We start from the raw sequence: 19,781 nt of genomic DNA, 5'->3' as shown, positions 1-19,781 counted from the left end.
AGAGCACAAGGACTGGGGCTGCCTTGGTCCCCAGTGGGATAAAGATCCAAATTCCCCAGGAAGCCGTCTCCAGGCAGAGGAAGGACAGGAGGGTGACCATGAGCAGCCAGCATGGAGGTACCAAGGCCAAGTCATGCCTGACCAACCTGAGTGCCTTGGGTGATGTGAGCATTGATGTTTTCTTGGACAAGAAGTAGTGGACAGCATTTACCTCACTGTTAGCAAGGTCACCACAATCTTCTGTTGGCTCCTTTGCAGCCAAACTTGTGAGCTATGGTTTGAGTACAAGGAATTGAAGATGGGTGGAAACCTGGTTCATTGCCTGTGGTGCTGGGATTGTTGATGGATGCTGGTACCAGCTCCCATTAGCGAGGTTCCCCTCATCTCCCTGCCATGATAATGTGAACCATGGCCCCTGTGAAGCTGTAACTGCCTCAGAAATGCTCCAAAAGTGGATGTCAAAGGTGGGCTTGTTCTGTGCTTTGCTCTAAGGGAGCCCAAAGCTCTGTTTCTTGCTCAAGCTGAGGTCATCTCCTCTGGGTACATTTCTTCTCCAAACCAAGCAGCACAGAGAAGAGATAATGACCTGCTTTGGGCTTTGTCACCTCCTGGGGCACAAAGAGATTCACAGTCCCACCTCCTCACGTCACTTGAAATAGGAAGGGGGTTTGCTGATGCTGGTTCATTCCCAGGCTCCCTGCACAGCTCCAGGCACATTCATCTTCACATCCATCTCTGAGAGCATGAGGAGGCCAGCAGAGACAGAGCTGGGATGTAAGTGAGGGGCAGCATCTTTCAGCCCATCATTCTCCTGTGGTTCTCTCTTGCCAACAAGCAGCAGCTCCTGTCTTCATCTCCTGCCCTACTGCAGGGTCCTGGGCTTCTTGATGATGCTCTGGGCTTCCCAGGGAGCTGCTTGTGCTGTGTGCTCCCCACGCTGCTGCTGAGAAGGCAGGTTTGGAGATCACCCTGGTGGAGAACACCCTCAGGAGGCTTCCTCTCCTCACTGACCAGAAAGGGCTTCTGGATGAGCACCAGAAGCTTTCCTGTACAGGACATTCAGGGTGCTCCCCATTGCTGAGATGAGGCAGCTCCAAAAGATGACTTTTTTCCCCAAAAACGTGTTTGAGAAGAGATTGCTGAGCTCTGGGGTTTGCCCATTTCTATTGGAGACTCAAGGGAAAGGTTAAAGAACCATGAAAATGTTTTAGATCTGACAGAGTGTGTCAAGGGGGAGGGAAAACCAATACTAACCACTGTGTAAGGTTGCATAGGATCATAGTATGGTTTGTGTTGGAAGAGACCTTAAATCTCACCCACTTCCAAGCCCCTGTGATGGCCAGGGACACCTTCCACTAGAGCAGGTTGCCCTGTCCAACCTGCGCTTTCCATAGGTCAGGAATTCGTTCCAGTTAGGAAGAAACTCAAGCAGAGAGGGAAGAAGTGGGTGGTTGGGAAAAGCCCACAAGAGTATGAGGGATCAGCTCTGCACTGCGAAAGCACCACGTTTCTCTGTGTTCCAGGTTGAGCCGGATGGTCTCCAAGCCCCAGGTTCCGCACTATCACAGGCAATGAATTGCAGCACTAAGGTAAAGCTACCTGGGTGTGCAACCTTCCCACTGCTTTCCAGAGTGGTCACTGCTCAACATCTCAAGGTGAGCCACAGGAGCAGGCACCACGTTGTGCCATGGTGTTTAACTGCTTGAGCACCCCTTTGTTCTACCTGTGCTGGCACACGACTTTCACCAACCTGTTCCTCATTGATCTGTGCCTGAACTCTCCCTTTCCATCCTGCAGGACTCTCTGAGCAGCTCCCACCACACAGAGGCTTTTCCACCTGGGACATCCCTGCCTCTTGGAGAAGAAACCTCCAGCCAGGAACTCACCCAGAAAGCACCATCCAGCCCATGGCACAAAGCAATTGCACCCAAGTGACCGAGTTCAGCCTGGCAGGGTTCACAGAGGACCCGGTGACTCAGGTCTACTTGTTCCTGCTCTTCCTGCTCACCTACGTTGTCACCATTGTGGGCAACCTGGGCATCATCATCTTAATCAGGGCCAGCCCCCACCTCCACTCCCCCATGTATTATTTCCTGGGCAATCTGGCCTTTGTAGACCTCTGTTCTTCCACCATCATCACCCCCAAGATGTTGGTTGACTTGATGTCAGAGAAGAAGAGCATTGCTTATGCTGGGTGTGTGGCTCAGGTGTTTCTCTTTGATATCTTTGCGGTATCTGAATGCTTCCTGCTGGCTTCGATGGCCTATGACCGTTACGTGGCCATTTGCCATCCCCTGCTGTACCCCCTTGTCATGTCCCCAAAGTGCTGTTTCCAGCTGGTGACTGCCTCGTACCTCCTGGGGCTGACCAATGGCGTGGGACAGACCATCAGCATGTCCACCCTGTCCTTCTGCAGCTCCAGCACCATCAACCTCTTCTTCTGTGACATTTCCCCTCTCATCTCACTCTCCACCTCTGACACCACCCTCAGCCACATCATCCTGACCACTGCAGCAACTCTCTTTGGTGTGTCCAGCATCCTGGTTATCCTGCTCTCCTACGTGGCCATCATTGCCACCATCCTGAGCATCAATTCAGCCGAGGGCAAGCGCAAAGCCTTCTCCACCTGCACCCCACCTCACCACTGTCAGCATCTTCTATGGGGCATGCTTTTTTATGTATTTATTCCCCAGCTCAGACAGCTCAAGAGCAGCAGATAAATGGGCTGTGGTGCTCTACACTGTGGTGACTCCCATGCTGAACCCCTTGATCTACAGCCTGAGGAATAAGGAGGTGAAGGAGGCTTTGAGGAAGCTCACAAAAATAAAATGATCTTAATTGTTGTAAGTTTAGGACCAGAAAGAATGGATGTACTGGGGGAGATGCTATGGTTTTGGTTAAGTATGAACAACATTGTGGGGTTTTCTGCAAACAGTTTGAAAGAGTTTTAAGACGTGATAGTGATTAATACCCAGCAAAGGGCAGAAACTATCAAGGAATCCCCATCCACTGCTCCGCACCTTTGCCTTTGAGCTCCCTGTTTGCAGCAATAAAAGCCATGATCTCCGTGGCAGCCTGATCACAACAGAGCACAGGAGCTGTGGTGTTGCTCAGCAGCCTTCAGACCTCCTGTGTGGCAGCCCATGGCAGCCTGGAGCAATGGCATTGCCTGCCCTGATGTCTCTCCTGTTGCTTTCCTGCACAGAGAGCTGATTGGTGATGGGCAAACATTGCATACCTAAACCACCCCAAAATACTCCACTGTGTGCATTACCTCAGCCCATAGAGCTGTATCCTCTGCCAGGACCATGGTGAAACCCAGAGCTATGGCTGAGCTTTAGGGATATCGTAGACACAATAATAACCTAGGTTGGAGGGAGAAGCTCCATGGCTGTGTTAGTAATAGGTGAAATTGTGCGTTGAAACAATAATACAAAGAGAAAAGATGATTATATTTGAAAATCTGTTAATCAGTAGAGGGTTTCTTTTGTATTAAGAACAAGTTGAAATCCTGCTATTGTGTATCTTAGTTACTTTACAACTAAATATTACAATGGTAGCTATAATGATAAGCAATTAACATAGCCATATATGGGGAAGGGTATATGGGTGGATCCAGGGGAGTATTGTGAAACTCTACCGAAGCAGAACTCACGAAGATACCAGGAGTAGTCAAGTGAAAATAAGAGAATGCTGGCGTCCACATAATGATTGGGACATGTCCAAGGAACAGAAAAGTGAACAGGATGACCTGAGGAAGACTCCTTACTGCATCAGGACGACCACCAGAGGGGGGCTGCGCAAGGGCAGAAGAGGCTGATGTCGTAATAGACTGATGTGGCAATCCTTGATGCATATGTATTAGCCAATGATGTAATCTGTGTTGAATATGTATTAGTGACGACATTTTTAGTGTATAAATTGTGAGCGCGATGTAACGGGGTTGAAGCCAGATTTGGGAGCGTGCCCCTGGTTTCCCAGCGCTGCACTAAAGCACCTCATATAACCATTCCGGTGGTTATGTGTCAGTTCTTACGCTAAGAGCTGGATTCAGTTAAGTCAGGATCTAAGTGGTATGCTGATTCCTTAACAACACACAACTAACAGGCACCCAGGGTCAATCAGCTGAATCCTGCTTTGTTCCCAAAGCTTCCTGATAATTCTCTGGTTATTATTTAATCCAGATGAAGCTTAAAGCTCACACAGCTCCATCCCCCTGCCACGGGCAGGGACACCTTCCACTGGAGCAACTTGCTCCAAGTCCCTGTGTCCAACCTGGCCTTGAACACTGCCAGGGATGGGGCAGCCACAGCTTCTCTGGGCACCCTGTGCCAGCGCCTCAGCACCCTCACAGGGAAGAGCTTCTGCCTAAGAGCTCATCTCAGTCTCCCCTCTGGCAGGTTAAAGCATTTCCCCTTGGCCTGTCCCTACAGGTCCAAAGCCCCTCTCCAGGTGTCCTGTAGTCCCCTTAAGGTATTGAAAGGCCACAATAAGGTCTCTCTGGTGCCTTCTGCAACAATATTCAATGACTTTATGTCCAGCTGTTCTCTCCTTCACCATCACCAAGTGTTTAAACAGGAACATGAGCTCTTAGTTTCTCAAAAACACAAGTCTGTGTGTACAACCCTATCTCTCTGCTCATTGTGGCTTCACTTTGGAGGTGCTGCTCTCAAAAAGGAAAGCTTTTTCTCCTTGTTGTGTGTGTTTAAGGAAACCAGTGGTTTGCTGTGTCTAAGGGCTGCCACTGCCTTCAATGGGGTTATCATCTGACTAGGAGAGCAAACACTATATGAGGTTCTAGGAAGCAGAAGCAGCAGCCAGCATTGCAATGCATCTTCCTGCTGGGTCATGATGAGCAGGCAATGAGGTGCCTGGCTTCTGGCATTCCTGCTGAGGAGCTCCTAATGGCTTTAGCTCCCCACTCTCAGGTGGAGCTGCTTTCATTGTAGTTAAATGTGGTTTAAAGGCAGCTGAGCAAATGCTGGGTAGGAGCTACCTCCCCTTTTTGGGTACTTAGTGATAGGATTTAGGAATCACCTCAAATGTCCTTAGGGAAGCACTTATCTCCTTACATTTGAATGCACCATGTCACCCCTATGTGTTTACTGGGTCCATCAGCTCCCTTTAGTGCTGAGGGAGATTTGGTGGGATTCATGCCTCTCACTGCAAGGCAGACACCTCCATTGCTCCAGCTGAAGAGATCTGAATGAGCTCTGCTGATTGCATTGGCCTGAGTCTCCTTAGCTGTAATGGGACCTTGGCTCATAAATAGGTAAGGAGATACACTCATTTTTGGCTCTTAGTATTAGCTGTGGCTTGAACTGGGTGAAACAAATATTCTGATAGATTAAAAAAGACCCAGAAGTGAGCGAATTATGGGTTTTCCCTTTGGTTGAAAAGGTTTTGAAGATTAGGGTTTCAAATGTGTAGATCCTGCACTAAGGTTGTGATGCCCCCTGTTGTGTAAATTCATGTATGGAAAGAACCAGGAGCATTGAGTGCTGTTTTCTTGTCTCCAGGTTAACTGGAAATAGAGCTGTCTTGGTTTGGTCTTACTCCCTTTGAATTTGGTGGCTAGGGTATTTCTCATATTTTGGGTGGTTTTTGTGTTTGGTTTTTTTTTTAATGAGAATTGAGAGAGATTAGAATGGTTTCTTTTATTCACCATTTCTACCATGAAGGGAAGAAACCTTCTGAGGTTGTGGTGGAAGAAGCAAGGATATCTTCTTCAAACACCGGTGGGTTCATTTCTGTGTCTGCCTTTATCACTGTTCATGGCTTGGAAAGACATGGGGGTGGATTGAGATGAGCTCTTAGGCAGAAGCTCCTCCCTGGGAGGGTGCTGAGGTGCTGGCACAGGGTGCCCAGAGAAGCTGTGGCTGCCCCATCCCTGGCAGTGTTCAAGGCCAGGTTGGACACAGGGGCTTGGAGCAAGCTGCTCTAGTGGAAGGTGTTGGAGCTGGATGAGCTTTAAGGTCCCTTCAACCCAAACTGTTCTGTGATTCTGATTTATGATAGTTTGAACTCAAGAAAGAGCAATTTGCATATCCCAGATCTTGAGAAAGGGAAGGTTGGGTTGAGCAAGGACAGACAGACCCATTGGCAGTACTGGTCTTGCAGTTGTGTGTCTAAAGCAGAGACCACAGAGAAAAGGATGCTTCTGTGTGTGATAAGATGTGGGTATTTGATGTGGGATGGGTGATGTTTTGCACTGTTTAGACAAGCTGTGGTATTGAGAATGGCTGGTTTCAGTGGTGTTAGATGCAAGGTGTGTGTTTGAGATGTCTACTGTTTATGTAGCTCTAACTTAGTTATATAAGTACTAAACAAGGTGAAGGAGAAGAATGAGGATGAGGAGATGGCCATTGAGTGTGTGAGCCATTAGCAATGGGAAACAGCAGCTGCCTTCATCCTCCTGCCTGAGGTGGCTGTAGACAACTTCAGCTGGATCTTCTGAACCCCTTTGAAAGTGTTAAAGCTTTAGCAAAGCCCTGTCTGCTGTCAGCTGCTTTTCTGTACAAGGAACAAGTCCCACTCTTGGTTTTGTTTCTTCCTTTTGCAAGCATCAAAGAGCCATCCTGAGGATATTTAAATCTTGAGGCACATAATGTAAAATAGCATTTCCAAGGCAAAATTTGGGTCCAAAATGGGCAGGTGGAATCAGACAGACTTCAGAAAGGGAAAATGCTGAGTCCTGCCCATGGGGAAGAGTTGCTCTAAGCACCATGACAGGCTAGGGGGCAGCTTAGCAGAGAGGGACAAGGTGGTTGTGGTGTCCACTGAGTTGAAATGAGCCATCAATGTGTCCTTGCAGCAAAGGCACCCACCAGTAACATGAGAAGAGCATTGGTGGTGAGTCAAGGGACTTTGTGCAATGAACATCTGAGCACAGGCTGGGGAATGGGGAAGTAAAAGCTGCTTTGGGAAAGGTGGAGGGAGAAGATGAATTGTGCTGAAGAAATGGTCATCTTGCTTGAAAAGGGGCTGATGGAAAGAGGAGAAGGAGGAGGAATGCTTATTTCTCAACAGGCAATATGCATATTTTAAGGTCGTCTCCTGTACACTCATATATACACACATGTTCTTTAAATATAAGTAAGAACAGAGGAAGAAATATATGCAAGAATAATTCAGATGAGAAGGGGTTGTTTTTTCCCTTGAAGCTACAAGTACATGGAATTGCATTCAGGGATTCTGGTCTCACCTTAATCGACTCAAACATCACTACAGAGTCAGAAAATCACTCCAATTTGATTTCTTACCTATTTAATGCAACACTAATTCTTGTGGCAGATTAAGGCATGATATTATTGTATTTACTTGTCCTTAAATAAGAACAACTCCCACAAACAGCAAAGAAATCATCCCAAACAAGCCTCCTTCTTAAAAAGATTTTGGATGCTCATGAGAAGATGCTTATGTTTTGCAGGACCAATTCTTTCCCTAACAGAGCAGCCACAGCTTTAGGATTTAAGCTTTAAGAATATTTTTTCCATATAGGAACTATTGCCTATTATTTTATCAAGGTATTATTTTTAATATATTATTTAGGACCTTCAACCATCATGGTTTTCTCTCCCAGGAATTGGGTGCAGTCCTAAAGGAAACCCCAAATCCTGCATTAACCTCATGCACTGTGTGTTCCTGTGAGCTGGGAGAAGTCATTCAACCTCTTCCCATGTTTCTTTGTCTCCTGCTGCCAAGAGAGTGGCTGGAGGAAAGCACTTGAGTGTGACCACGTTTGTCCTCTTGGGCTTCCCCAACGTGTAGAAGCTGCTCTTTGTGACTGTTTTACTCATCTCCATCAGCATGGTGGTGGGGAACCTTATGAAGACCAGCTCTCAGCTTCATGTGCCCATCTACTTATTTCCTCATAGGAAATGTACTTATTTCCTCCGTAGGATGTAGCTGGGCATTTTGCTCTTCTGGATTGGCCTGCACCATGGAAAGCTGCCACCATGCTGACCTAGGAGCACAGTGGAACTTCATCCCCTGTGATAAGCAGTCACCCAACTTGGTGCAGGAACAGCCTTTCAAGGCACTGTCTGAGCAGGCTTGTCTTTTCCTTGGATATCATCTGGAGCTGACGACACAGATGCTCCATGCTTCTGGCCATATGTTGTATCCAGACATGTCCAACCTATTTCATGGCTCAAAGACTCTCAGTGTTGTCCAGAACTACCCTATCACTTCTTCATTAACTTATATCTGTCCATCCAGGCCAAGCTTATTTTCCATCCCAGCTGCAGCTTACTCATGATTTCTCATTCCAGGGTTTGATGGTTGAGTCACATTGGTCAAAGGAGCAGTAGTATCTAATTGTAGGTTTCCACATCTGAATTAGTCACAGAAGGTTCCCCTTATGGAGACAAGGATGCATCTGGGGGCTTTGATTCAGCTTGGATCTATTTTAAACATCCATATCAGGGATTTCTTCTGGAAAAAGTGGATGGTTCTCTCCACTTGCAGTGATGGGTGCTGGGCAGACACAGCTACAATGTGGGTTGTGTTCAGAGCAAACACAGGCCATAGCCTGAAGAGTCAGTTTAAGTAATGGGAAACATCAGCTCACTGTGCTGATGTGTTGGGGTCCTTCAGGAACCCCACTCAAAAGTGAGGAGGTGAAAGCAGCTTTTCATACAACCATGGAATGGTTTGGGTTGGAAGGGAGCTTAAAGCTCACCCAGTTCCAGCCCCCTGCCACAGGCAGAAACACCTTCCAGTAGAGCAGGTTGCTGCAAGCCCCATCCAACCTGTCCTCAATCATTTCTCTTGGTCAATAATGTCTAATGCAGTAGAGCCTCAAAGCTCAGCATGCATAAATCACTTCCTGGACAGAATAGGAAAGCAAAATGGAGGTAGGCAGTGTCCTGGCTGTGTGTTTGCTTTTATAAAGGTTGCTAATAGCAGATATTAACTTCCTGATGAGGGGTTTCTATTCTGCATGGATGGATAGGAAATTATTGCCTAGAAGATACTAGTGTTGGTTTGCTCTTTTCAGAGCCATAAGAAAGGAACTTTTCCCCATAAACCTGTGCCTAAAGGGGTTTCAGGAAACATGGAGAGGGGCTTAGGACAGGTGCCTGTAGGAACAGGCCAAGGGGAATGGCTTTAACCTGTCAGAGGGGAGACTGAGATGAGCTCTTAGGCAGAAGCTCTTCCCTGTGAGGGTGCTGAGGCGCTGGCACAGGGTGCCCAGAGAAGCTGTGGCTGCCCCATCCCTGGCAGTGTTCAAGGCCAGGTTGGACACAGGGGCTTGGAGCAAGCTGCTCCAGTGGAAGGTGTTGGGGTTGGAGCTGGAGGAGCTTTAAGGTCCCTTTCAACACAAAGCAGGCTGGGATTCTATGATCCAGGCCCATGAAATTGTCCTTAATACACAAACATGCCAACACACTGACCCTCCAACTCACTGGCTTTGGACATGAGCCATCTCTGTCAAGCAAGGCAGCTGTAGAAGTGAACTTTGTTGGTAACAAAGAAGAAAGTTTCTTTCTTGTTATCCCCAGCTAATTAATCTCTGATGGCTTGTTATGAAGAATGAGGGAAGTCACATCCAAGTTTTCTGAGAAGCTTTTGTGGTGATGAGGAAACTTCCTTGGTAAACCCCAGAAGGTCTTGTTAAAGCTGATGACTCCTGGAAGGGTGCTTGGTCCCCAAGGACCACTTCTTGCTTTGGCAAAGTGAGCAGCATCACTTGTGATGGAAATAGCTGTGAGTGCTTGTATTGTGAAAGCCTGGATTTTGGGCCTGCTGGAGGGCTTTCTGTGCCCATGCAAGCTTGGTCCTACTCTCCCCTTAAAGACACATCCCTGTCTTCATGACATGTGCAGATCATGTGGTTCTTGCTAATGGGGTGCTTTGTCCCTTCCTACTTTTGACCCCTAATAAAGGGAGCTGGAGAGGCTCATTGCATTTCTCTTCACTTTTCAGCCTCCTCAAGGACACTTCATACATTGAATTTCTTGTTATTAGTTGTCTTGGGATGGATTTATTTGTGTCTCTCTTTAGTTCTTTACCTGTTAAAAATGTTCTTAAACTGTTAAACTGAGGCAAGTTGTAGTCCACTACATCCATCCTCCATGTCTGACTGGCTTTCATAAATGTGATTTTCCTACCATTATGAATTTGGGATTGGAGAATAAGCATGGGTCACCTGACTCAACATCTAAAATTCCTTGCCTAGTTATGAGATAGTCAGGACCCTTCTAGAATGGATGGGAATAAGAGGATGTTTTATCACATCCTAGGACAGCTGGTGAGGATGGATGTGGTCCAGAGCAGGTCTGAACATCAGAAGGACATGTATATGCATCTCAGAATAGCTTTCTCTGGATTAAACTAATTCCAGTCAGGATCTGAAGGCCTCCTAGAGGTCAAACTGCATCAGTTGCCCCCTCAAAACTATTTTCAGTTTGTTTTAATCCAAAAGACAGGACAAGAGGAAACGGCCTCAAGATGCACCAGGGCAGGTTTAGATGGAGCTGAGGAACAATTCCTGCCCCAGAGGGTGCTCAGGCATTGGAACAGGCTGCCCAGGGCAGGGCTGCAGGCACCGGCCCTGCAAGTGTTCACAAACCCTATAGACAAGGCCCTCAGTGCCATGGGTTAGTGGTGGCCTTGGCAGTGCTGTTGTAAGGGTTTGACTGGATGAGCTTGAAGGGCTTTTCCAACCTGGTTCATTCAATGAGTCTAAAAGGAGCCCAGTTCATGCAGCCTGACCCCAGCCTCTGATGGGGATGGAAACACAGTGAGGGGAGGACACTCTGTGTGTGTGTCTTCCAACTTGAACTCTTGAAACTGCTCTTTTTATCTGAACAAATACTAGAGATACAGAAACACACCTTCACTGAGCACAGATGGAGACACAAAACTGTGATTTAATGACTCAGCTTTTAATTATCTAAATTCGAAGAAGGTGAAACTACTTCAGATCTCCTAATCCCTCCTCCCAACACTCTTAAAAGAGGTATTTTAGTTTTCCTTTCAGTTGGACTAAAACTTCATATAGGGGGAAAACATATAAGATAATTGAAGGACTAAGAAACCACTTTCTTTGCATGTTTTCCTAGAAGTGGTGGGGAAAACTATCATTTAAGTTGAAGGGAAGGAGACAGATGCAGTGAAATGCCCCAGGTCAGGTTTGGTCTCCCTTATATAGAAATGTGGTGCCATTTGCTCTGTCCTGAAGGGCCCAGGACATTGCCATGCACTTGACATGTACATCCTGCAACCTTCAGAAGGGTTGGGTCATTCTGGAGCAACATCTGAAAGCTCAGAGTGAGCCCCAGGGGCATCTCCAGGGTGTTAATAGTCAATGTTCAGGCAACTGAAGTCAGTCCCAGATGCCTTTATGCTTCCTGACATGGTTCATCCAATCTGATCCACCTACCCATGCTCATGTGAATGTTTCATTGGGATAATGGTCTAGGACTATGGAATTATGTCTGTGTGGTGCAGACATCATCATGAAGAAATAACTGGGACAGCTCAGGAACAGACACACGTTACTTCATGACTTCTGGTTGCCCAAAGCAGTGGTAAATGCTCCATCCCTGGCAGTGTTCAAGGGCAGGTTGGACACAGGGGCTTGGAGCAAGCTGCTCTAGTGGAAGGTGTCCCTGCCCGTGGCAGGGGGTTGGGACTGGGTGATCTGAAGGGACTATATGTTCCCTATAGATGAGAATTGCTAACTAATTGTTAGGTTAACAAGGCTGTCATATGAATATCATCTTTAATGTTCATGTCAATAGAGGCCAGGTTTTGAATCATCTCCACAAAAACCAATATCCTTCTCCAAAACATTTAGGCTGATCTAACAGCACCTGAAGCACAGGGCAAAGAGACCCATGTCCAGCTCTTCCTACCAAAAAGGTGCTTGCTATTTGAGGTATCAGAACCATTTATGCAGAGGACCCCCATCATGTATTTGATGTGGGAAGTTTGTGTCTACAGCCAGGGGTGGCTGCATTTTATAGATCCCTTCTCTGCAAAGATTGAAACAGAATTCGTACAATGATGCTCTCAGTATGAAATGTATTTCCAAAACCTCAAGCCTGTTTCTTGTGTTGCTGGAATTCACCATGCTGCCTCCCCGGCATGTTAAACTGAGGTTTCTATTGCCAGCTCACTGAGCAGTTTCCTCCACACAAGACTATGGCAATCTAGAGCTCTATTAGTGAAGTATCATCCAGTCTGGGTAAATGTTTGAGCATTTCAGTTGTCTCTGAAATGGAAACTTTCTTAAACACAAGAGGAAATAAGGACACCAGAGTGGGCTAATTCATCAAGCAGCGATGAGCCCTACACAGGACACTGCTCATCTAGACTCCTGTTTTCACAGAAGCTCAGAGCAGAGGATCTTTTGAGGCCCAGCCTGGGCTTTCTGTGGCTCTATGATTCTATATGTATAGTGTAAGCCAAAATATCCAACAAAATGGAAGAAAACAAGATATGGTGAAGATTTTGAAGGAAGCCCTCTGATATCCAAGGTGCCAAGCCCTTTAGCATTTAATGATACAGATTCTGGCTCCTTCATTGACTGCAGGTCAAAGCCACGTTGCCCCCACACCTATGACAGTGTATGCTTTCATACTGTTGTTTTTCTGAGCACATAAAAATTCTGTTCACCATCCATATACTTTCCCAATATCAGTTAATTGCCACTCACAGCAGGTAAGGGAAAGATACTTTCCCCCATCAGTGTGTTTTGGCTTTATTGAGACCCAGACAGCTCTCACTTACCATCAATTCTTTGTTCTTTCATTTATGGAAGCTTCCTACAAAGTTAATTCTAATGTGAAATAGACAATTTGGTTTTCGCGGTGTGCTTGAGCATGAGCAGGGCATGGACATGGGATATGGGTGCTTATCTCCAAGTGGAATTCCATTTCTCTCACCATTTAGGTAAAAGGTTATTTCAGATGAATGTAAAACACCACTTACAATGAATGGGAGGAGATCTTGATGTGCCCGAAATGTCCCTAACACTGGGTGGTCTCAGCACAGTTCATCATCCTCCATTATGAATTATATTGTCTATAACTTTTTCCTTTAAATGAAATCTCCTGTGAAGCTGCAGCCTGGGGAGGGATTCCCCTTGACATTCAAAGGTGCAACTTGAGATCTTGATTCCCACCAGCTTCTGTTCCTTGAAAGGCACAAACAAATGCAATGAATCTTTTGAAACCTTTTCTCTGACTCTTTTTCAACAAGCAAATGTAAAACTACACTTCACCTTCCCTCCCACCCCAGCAGCTTTAATAAAGAGCTCACAGGTAAGAGTGAGGAATTTTATTGGAGCTGAGGGACAAGGTCAAGAATCTTGCAAGAAAAATAGATATTTATCAGTGACAAAAGCTATAACTGAATAAAGCTGATTGGTGTTGTGAGGAAAAGAGGCCTGGGATAATTGAGAATTTTTTCCTACAGGCTGCTAACTATGAAGTGAAATGAAGTATATGAGGATAAGCAACTTCTAGTTCAACATTAAAACAAATCAGAAATTGCCTTCGATGTAGAATTGTCTGCTTAGCAACTCAGCAACCCAGTCTGCTTAGTTGAGCCAAGGCCCCGGCTGAAGCACTTACAGTGATTTGGCATATTATGATTGGATACATGTTTTGAAGACCCTTAGTGACTAACATATAATTGGTTAAACACAGGTGTGAGAACTCAACCTTGAAAGCTTGCCAACAGTCCACAGTTCTCATTAACTTGGTGAATTCCAGCCTCTTATCTTGCTTGCTTAAGCTTCTTCAGGCCTCTCATGGCCTTGCTGTATCTTTCAGGACTGTTCAAAGTTTGTGTACCAATTATGCATTCTCCTGTGAGAACACTGTCTCCACATCTTCCCCCTTTTGTTTTATCCAGTAACAAGTTGCTACTACAGCAAGGCACACACACATTTACATTAGCAGAGTAACTACTACAGGGTGCAGCAGCATGTTAAGATGCTGATGGCAGTGAAGGACTAGCCAAAGAAATTTCTTACCAGTGGAATTCTCCCCGCCTCTTAATTTGTTCCATCACCTGCTTTATAACACTACCATTGTATTAAAATTTTTCTAGCTTTTGCCTTAGCATTTTCTAGCAGCTACTGCAAATTTCCATACTCTAACATCTCTTTTACAAGTGACAAATCTATACAATACAAGGTGCAGTTTCTTATTAGCAACTAGCTAGTAAATACAGGTGGTTTTATACACAAAATCACAACCTCTAATATAGCTACTTTACAAGCACACATATTCAGGATGTTACTTTTCAGTTGCCCCCAAGTGATGTTTTGCAGTTATTTGTTCTTTCTCTTCCTCCATCTCATTCTGCTTGGGGTAATCACAGTCAGCTCCTGTAGCTGAGGCATCAGGTTTTTCCATTCGTCTGTCCAGCTCATGGCAAGGCTTGACAAACTTTGCAGGCAGTCACCATGGACCTGTAGGCAGGAGGACACAAATATACCCCCTCCCCCAGGTTATCAGTTCTTCAGAAGTAGACAGGTTAAAGTTAAATGTAACATCATTACTCTCTCTCTCCCCCCTCTTTTTTTTTTTTTTTTTTTTTTTTTTTTTTTTTTGTGTCCCTGCAAAAGCCATCATTACTCCCACTACAGTCCCACGTACAGAACGTGGCACAAGGACCCTGTGGAGACTAACAGCAAACCAGCTCCGAGAAGCATCATTGCAGTGCGAGGTGGCAGGCTCAACCTTAGCGGGCGTCCCCGCAGAGGCTCTGCCTCCCCCACATTGTATGAGGCTTGGGCTTTTATACTGACCAAAATGCACACACATTCCGACACAGGCGGCCAGCCTGTGCTGGAAGAAGTGGCCAGCAGCATCTACAGAGGTCTCCAAGGGTTGACAGAAACCTGGACATACTTATATTTACCAACTTCTAGTACATGAGTATCACAGAGAAACTGTATGGGCTCCCCCTGTCAATTGCAAGAAAAAATCATAACATATACAGCTTGAGTATAAGAGGATTTTAACGCATACGTGGTCACTGTTTGTCAGGCCTCCTTAACTATTTTGAGATCAAGAGCTTCCCACTCTTTAGCCCCCTGCTGTGTAGTAAACACAGGATATGCAGAAATGCCCATTGCAGAAAATTCCCCAGTAATGATCACATATTTGGTTACCCATTGTTACAACTGAGCGTCTCCAGGGCCAGTAAGTCTGAGCAGACCGACCCGGGAGACGAAGAGTCAGGGTCTGGAAGCAGAGGATATAAATCTGGCTCGGATTCAGGGGATTCGGGGGCTGATCCTGCGCCGAACTCGGGGTCTCCGTTGCTCGCAGCTGTGTCTTTCTTATCAGATGTCTCTCGTTCGGTATGTGGCCATCTGCAGACCTGGCTCCTCCATGACTGAGTTAAAAGTTTTTTCACTCTAGGGTGTAGTGGGTTGGAGAGGCTCGCGGTTCCTTTAAATCTCCCGCTCGCGCATGATCCCTATTTTCTACTGCGTGCTTCACAGTGGCGCCGCAATCGATCCGGCGCCGAGGCACCGCCCTCTTTCTTTCGGATTCCTCGACATTTATCATGCGTATACCTTCTAATATACTTTCTCTGTCCTTTTCAAAGTCCCTACTTTCGGAACTGGGGTGGTGGGGGAGCAGGGGGTTACACCTCCTCCGCGGCACCTTCTGATGGAGGAGGGGGAGAAAAGGAAGGGGGGGGTGGGGGGTGGGAAACCCTGTGCTCCCGCGAGTTGGGGGAAACGAGTTGTAATCTTCCCCCGGTTTCAACCGACCGGGGACGTCTGTTCCTAGTTTCTCCGTTGCTACCGCGGCAGTTTTCTTTTCTGCCTTGTATCTTTTTATACAGTTTATTACTTCTCTCCGTGGTTTACCGAGTTTCTTTGCCGTTTTATCATCATTAAGCATTGAGTCAAATAGTTCATCACCAAACTTTCACCACTCACTCTCCTCAAAAACTGTATTAGGATCTACAAAAAATCCCTTAGCCTTCCCTACAGCCACTAGACCTGCTAGCTGCTTTAGAGTCTCAGGCTCAATTCCCCGCTTTTATAAAAAGCACTGTAATAAGTTCAGGGCTCAATTCCCCGCTTTTATAAAAAGCACTGTAATAAGTCCAGGGCTACCTCTCGGTCCATTTTCATGGCCGGCCTTTTCCGGATCGTCTTCTTCTGGATCGTCCTGTAACCTCGGTCTCCGGATCGGCCTCCCGACGCAGCAGTGTCTGGTTCGCCCCAGCGGCGGACTCCTTTCGGTCAGTCCAAGCACCCGGGTCCGTCACACCACCGCAGCAGCATTGCCCGCGCTCCCCGGCTGCTGCCGCTGGCGCCGCTCACTCGCCGTTCCGGGTTCCTGATACTCGGGGCCCTGTATTCCGGGTCCCCGTCAACCGGGGCCCTGTAGTCCAGGTCCCCATCAACCGGGGCCCTGTAGTCCGGGTCCCCGTCAACCGGGGCCCTGTAATCCAGGTCCCCGTTAAACCGGGGCCCTGTAGTCCATGGTCCCTGTTCGGGCGCCATTTGTAAGCGGCGAGGAGAAGCAAGACACGCCAACCCAATATGGGTGATAAGCAAACTTCTACTTTATTTGTGGCGCACTTCGCTTAAATCCGCGTGGTGTTTAGCCACGCCTACTAGTCAGAACAGTATTGGTTAGTTCTGCACAGCTTCCTTCACATTCTCCTCCCACATCCGGTATCCGGTTACCTGTGAGGCCTACCCCTTGCCTTGCTCGCACAAGGCCTCTAAGGCTCCATGGCCTTGCTCTTAGAGCCATTCTGCAACATATGGATGGCGAACAGGCTCTTTTGTTTGCTCTGGCAAACAGCAACTAGATAGAAAATGTTGTCATAGGTCAGGGGGAAAGTGGATTCTATCTCTGGTGAGTGAATGAGCTAGAGTCCATATAATTAAATTCTAAAGAGCTTGGCAACCAGAGACCTTTGATACCAAATGATTCAAATGTGGCCCATATAGACCTGAGCATATAAGACTGCCTTCTTAAATACATAGAACTCGACCTTATCTAACTGAAAGTCAGTAAGAAAATCTTATCTTTAAATAACTTATCTGGGTTTATCCTTTAGGTAAGAAAGGGGACAGAAATTCTAGAGTAGGGCCTAACATATATGAGAGATAGCATCTTTCTACTTAAAATAATCTACTTCATCAATTACCATGATTGCAATTTATCTATATCACAGGAAAAGGAAGAAGCCCCTAAACATAAGAAGAGGTCATAATGCAGGTCTGAAGCTATCACCTGGGGATGCTGACAGGGCTAGCAAGGAGCCAGGTGCTAATGTCAAGTGTAAATCTCAAAAGATCAAAACAGAGGGGAAAAAAAAACTACAGGCAATAAAAGAGTGTACATAAACCAGATTGTCTGTGGTCTTGTTGCACAAACCAGTCACAGGGAGAAAGCAAGACTTAGAAATGGTTTCAAACCAAGCCTGGAAGCCTAAGGAAGAGCCTGGGAAAACCAGAGTCCTTGGAGTCAGTGAAGCTCTGGTGTCCTCTGTCACAAAACCAGCAGATAAACATCGTGCCAAAGCTGCTTCCAAACCAAAGTGTTGTCAATCTACTGAAGACTGAAAGTCTAATGTTATACTTGGTAAAGGAGAAGGCACTAAGGAAAAGATAATAACACTTGAATGTAAGGATCAATTTATTACTCTACCCCCCTCATTGAGAAGGCTATCTCCTAATTTGCCCATGTAGGTACATGTTATGGATGGAGAGGGACTGCCAGAGCAGTGAGCACTGGCTGGGCTGTCAGGTGCAGAGGGAGATGGGATCTAGTCTGCAGGAGCCTGGAGACTGCCACAGGGGTTTGTCTCTTGGATCTCTATACACAGAGCTAAAGCAGAACACCACGGTGCATAGGGACCATCCCACAGTACCTGTGCAAGAAAAGTAGGGCATGAACACAGACCTGAGCCAAGTTCAACCACAACTCCAGAGCATCGGGAAAGCTGGTGATGAGGAGGCAGATTCAAGACCAAGCCAAGTCAGGTCAAGTCAGTCCCTTTTTAAGGATCAGGTGAAAAAATTGTGAGCAAGACAGATGAGAAATCCTAGGTGACCACCAAAAGATTGCATGGGTGTGCTGAACTCCTACTAAACTGGAAACCAAAACTCCTCTAGTAAAGCTCAATCTGCCTGTTCTAAGCTTAAATAGAGATGGGGGGAAAATAGGAAGAGGGTGGGGATGGAGCCCCAGCTGAGGCTGCTCAGGGGGATAAAGGCCTATTAGTTCAGCCTGGGACAATTCCTCCCTGCCTCAAAATGCCTGTTTTTCATCCTTGAATACAGTGGAAGTCCAGATGCACCAGCTCAGCCTCTGGACATCCAGACACTACATGTGGATAACCCCACTGGGGCTGGAAAACTGGGTTTTCCCACCACAGAGGGACATCAGCAGCTCCAGAGATGGAGTCACTTGTTCTTCATGTCCCATTTGAGGACCGTGTGCAAGATCTGGAATGTCTCTAAACCCATTTCCATTGTGTCGGTATGTTCAGACCAAAACATTTGCATGGTCCACAAGTATGTCAGAAGCATCCTATGAGCTGCCCATAACTGCTGCTCTGCAGCTGTTCTCAGGCATGGCTCACCCACTCCACGTCTCTCAGATGCCCAAGCACCACAATGCCTTTCAGAGGTGATTTCATACCCTTTGCTTTTTTCTTCTCTTTGTTTTCCTCTGGTAAATCACGAGCAGCCCTGGAGGCTTCCTCCCAGCAGAGCACATGCAACTGTATTTACAGCCCCAGCACCACAAGCTGGGATCTTGGAGTCTGGCAGGAGCTCACCTCTCTTCACATCAGGTGCTTAACAGAAGTGATGCCGGTACGTAGATGTTCTTTGCTGCATTGGGGATAAATCCTCGGCACCCATCCCTCGGTGGCAGAGGGAAAGCACAGGAGGTAACATCAACACAAAGCAGCGCCTCACCTGCATTTAGGCAGTGAGCTTGCTTCTGCATGTCCTCGTGTCCCCTTGTTTGGGGATTTGTCATAAAATAGCCTTACCAATGTGGGGTTTTTTTTATACTAAGAAGGAACAATGATTTATGCAGTTTGCTTTCTTTTACATAGGCAACTAAAGCAGATGCACTAATTTGTTCAAGTGTTAAATGAGGAGGAATCTTACTTTGTTATAAAGAAACACAAATTTCAGATTGTCAACAGAATATAATCACTAACAAATCAGAATTTGGAATCAGCGTGTTTTAAATATCAACTCTGTTTTTAAGGAAGCAAATTAAGGCCCATGGGTTTAGGATGATTTATTGTCCATTTAACCAATGTTAATGTTATCTGTTGTTAATGATCTCAAATAGTTTGATAAATGTGATTTGGTGACATGAATGATAATTAGAAGTCAAGGCAATATACCTAGAGGACATTAATGTGTAAAATGGGATTTCACTGGGACTGGGACTTTCTCTTGCTCCAGGTTTACATTCACTGCTATGAGGTCCCTGTGAGGTGTCTTCCAGCACAAATTGCTGCCAAAACGAAAGTGAATAAAGATCTGATTCTTTCAGCATACCTGAAAACACACGTGTTTGAATAAATCCATAGTTTTAGGTATCCCAGCAACAAGTGCCATTTGTTGCTTCTACGTGCTCCCTGTCCTATTGAAAGTACCACAAGTGAAAAAAATAACACATATATAATGTGGGATAGAAAATACAGTAAACTATATTAATTCCACCAAAACGTCAAAGTTAAACTAGTGACTGACTGTAGTTAGATCCACTCCTGAATATCTCTGTTTAATCAGTATGATGTTTTAATTCCTT

At 46.2% G+C, this 19,781-nt stretch overlaps 1 protein-coding gene across 1 annotated transcript; it reads left to right on the top strand.

Annotated features, from left to right (window-relative positions):
• The first annotated feature begins 1,907 nt into the window (after positions 1 to 1,907).
• Positions 1,908 to 2,832, top strand: LOC134173572 (olfactory receptor-like protein COR3). The gene is given in 2 exon segments (XM_062637690.1): positions 1,908 to 2,632; positions 2,634 to 2,832. Coding segments are annotated over 2 exon segments (924 nt in total).
• Positions 2,833 to 19,781: the final 16,949 nt, after the last annotated feature.

This window comes from Pezoporus occidentalis, unplaced genomic scaffold (assembly GCF_034315485.1).
Source record: "Pezoporus occidentalis ecotype Australia unplaced genomic scaffold, CSIRO_AGI_Poc_V1 ctg535, whole genome shotgun sequence".
Lineage (NCBI taxonomy): Eukaryota > Metazoa > Chordata > Aves > Psittaciformes > Psittacidae > Pezoporus > Pezoporus occidentalis.
This window is presented reverse-complemented; position numbering and strand designations above follow the sequence as displayed.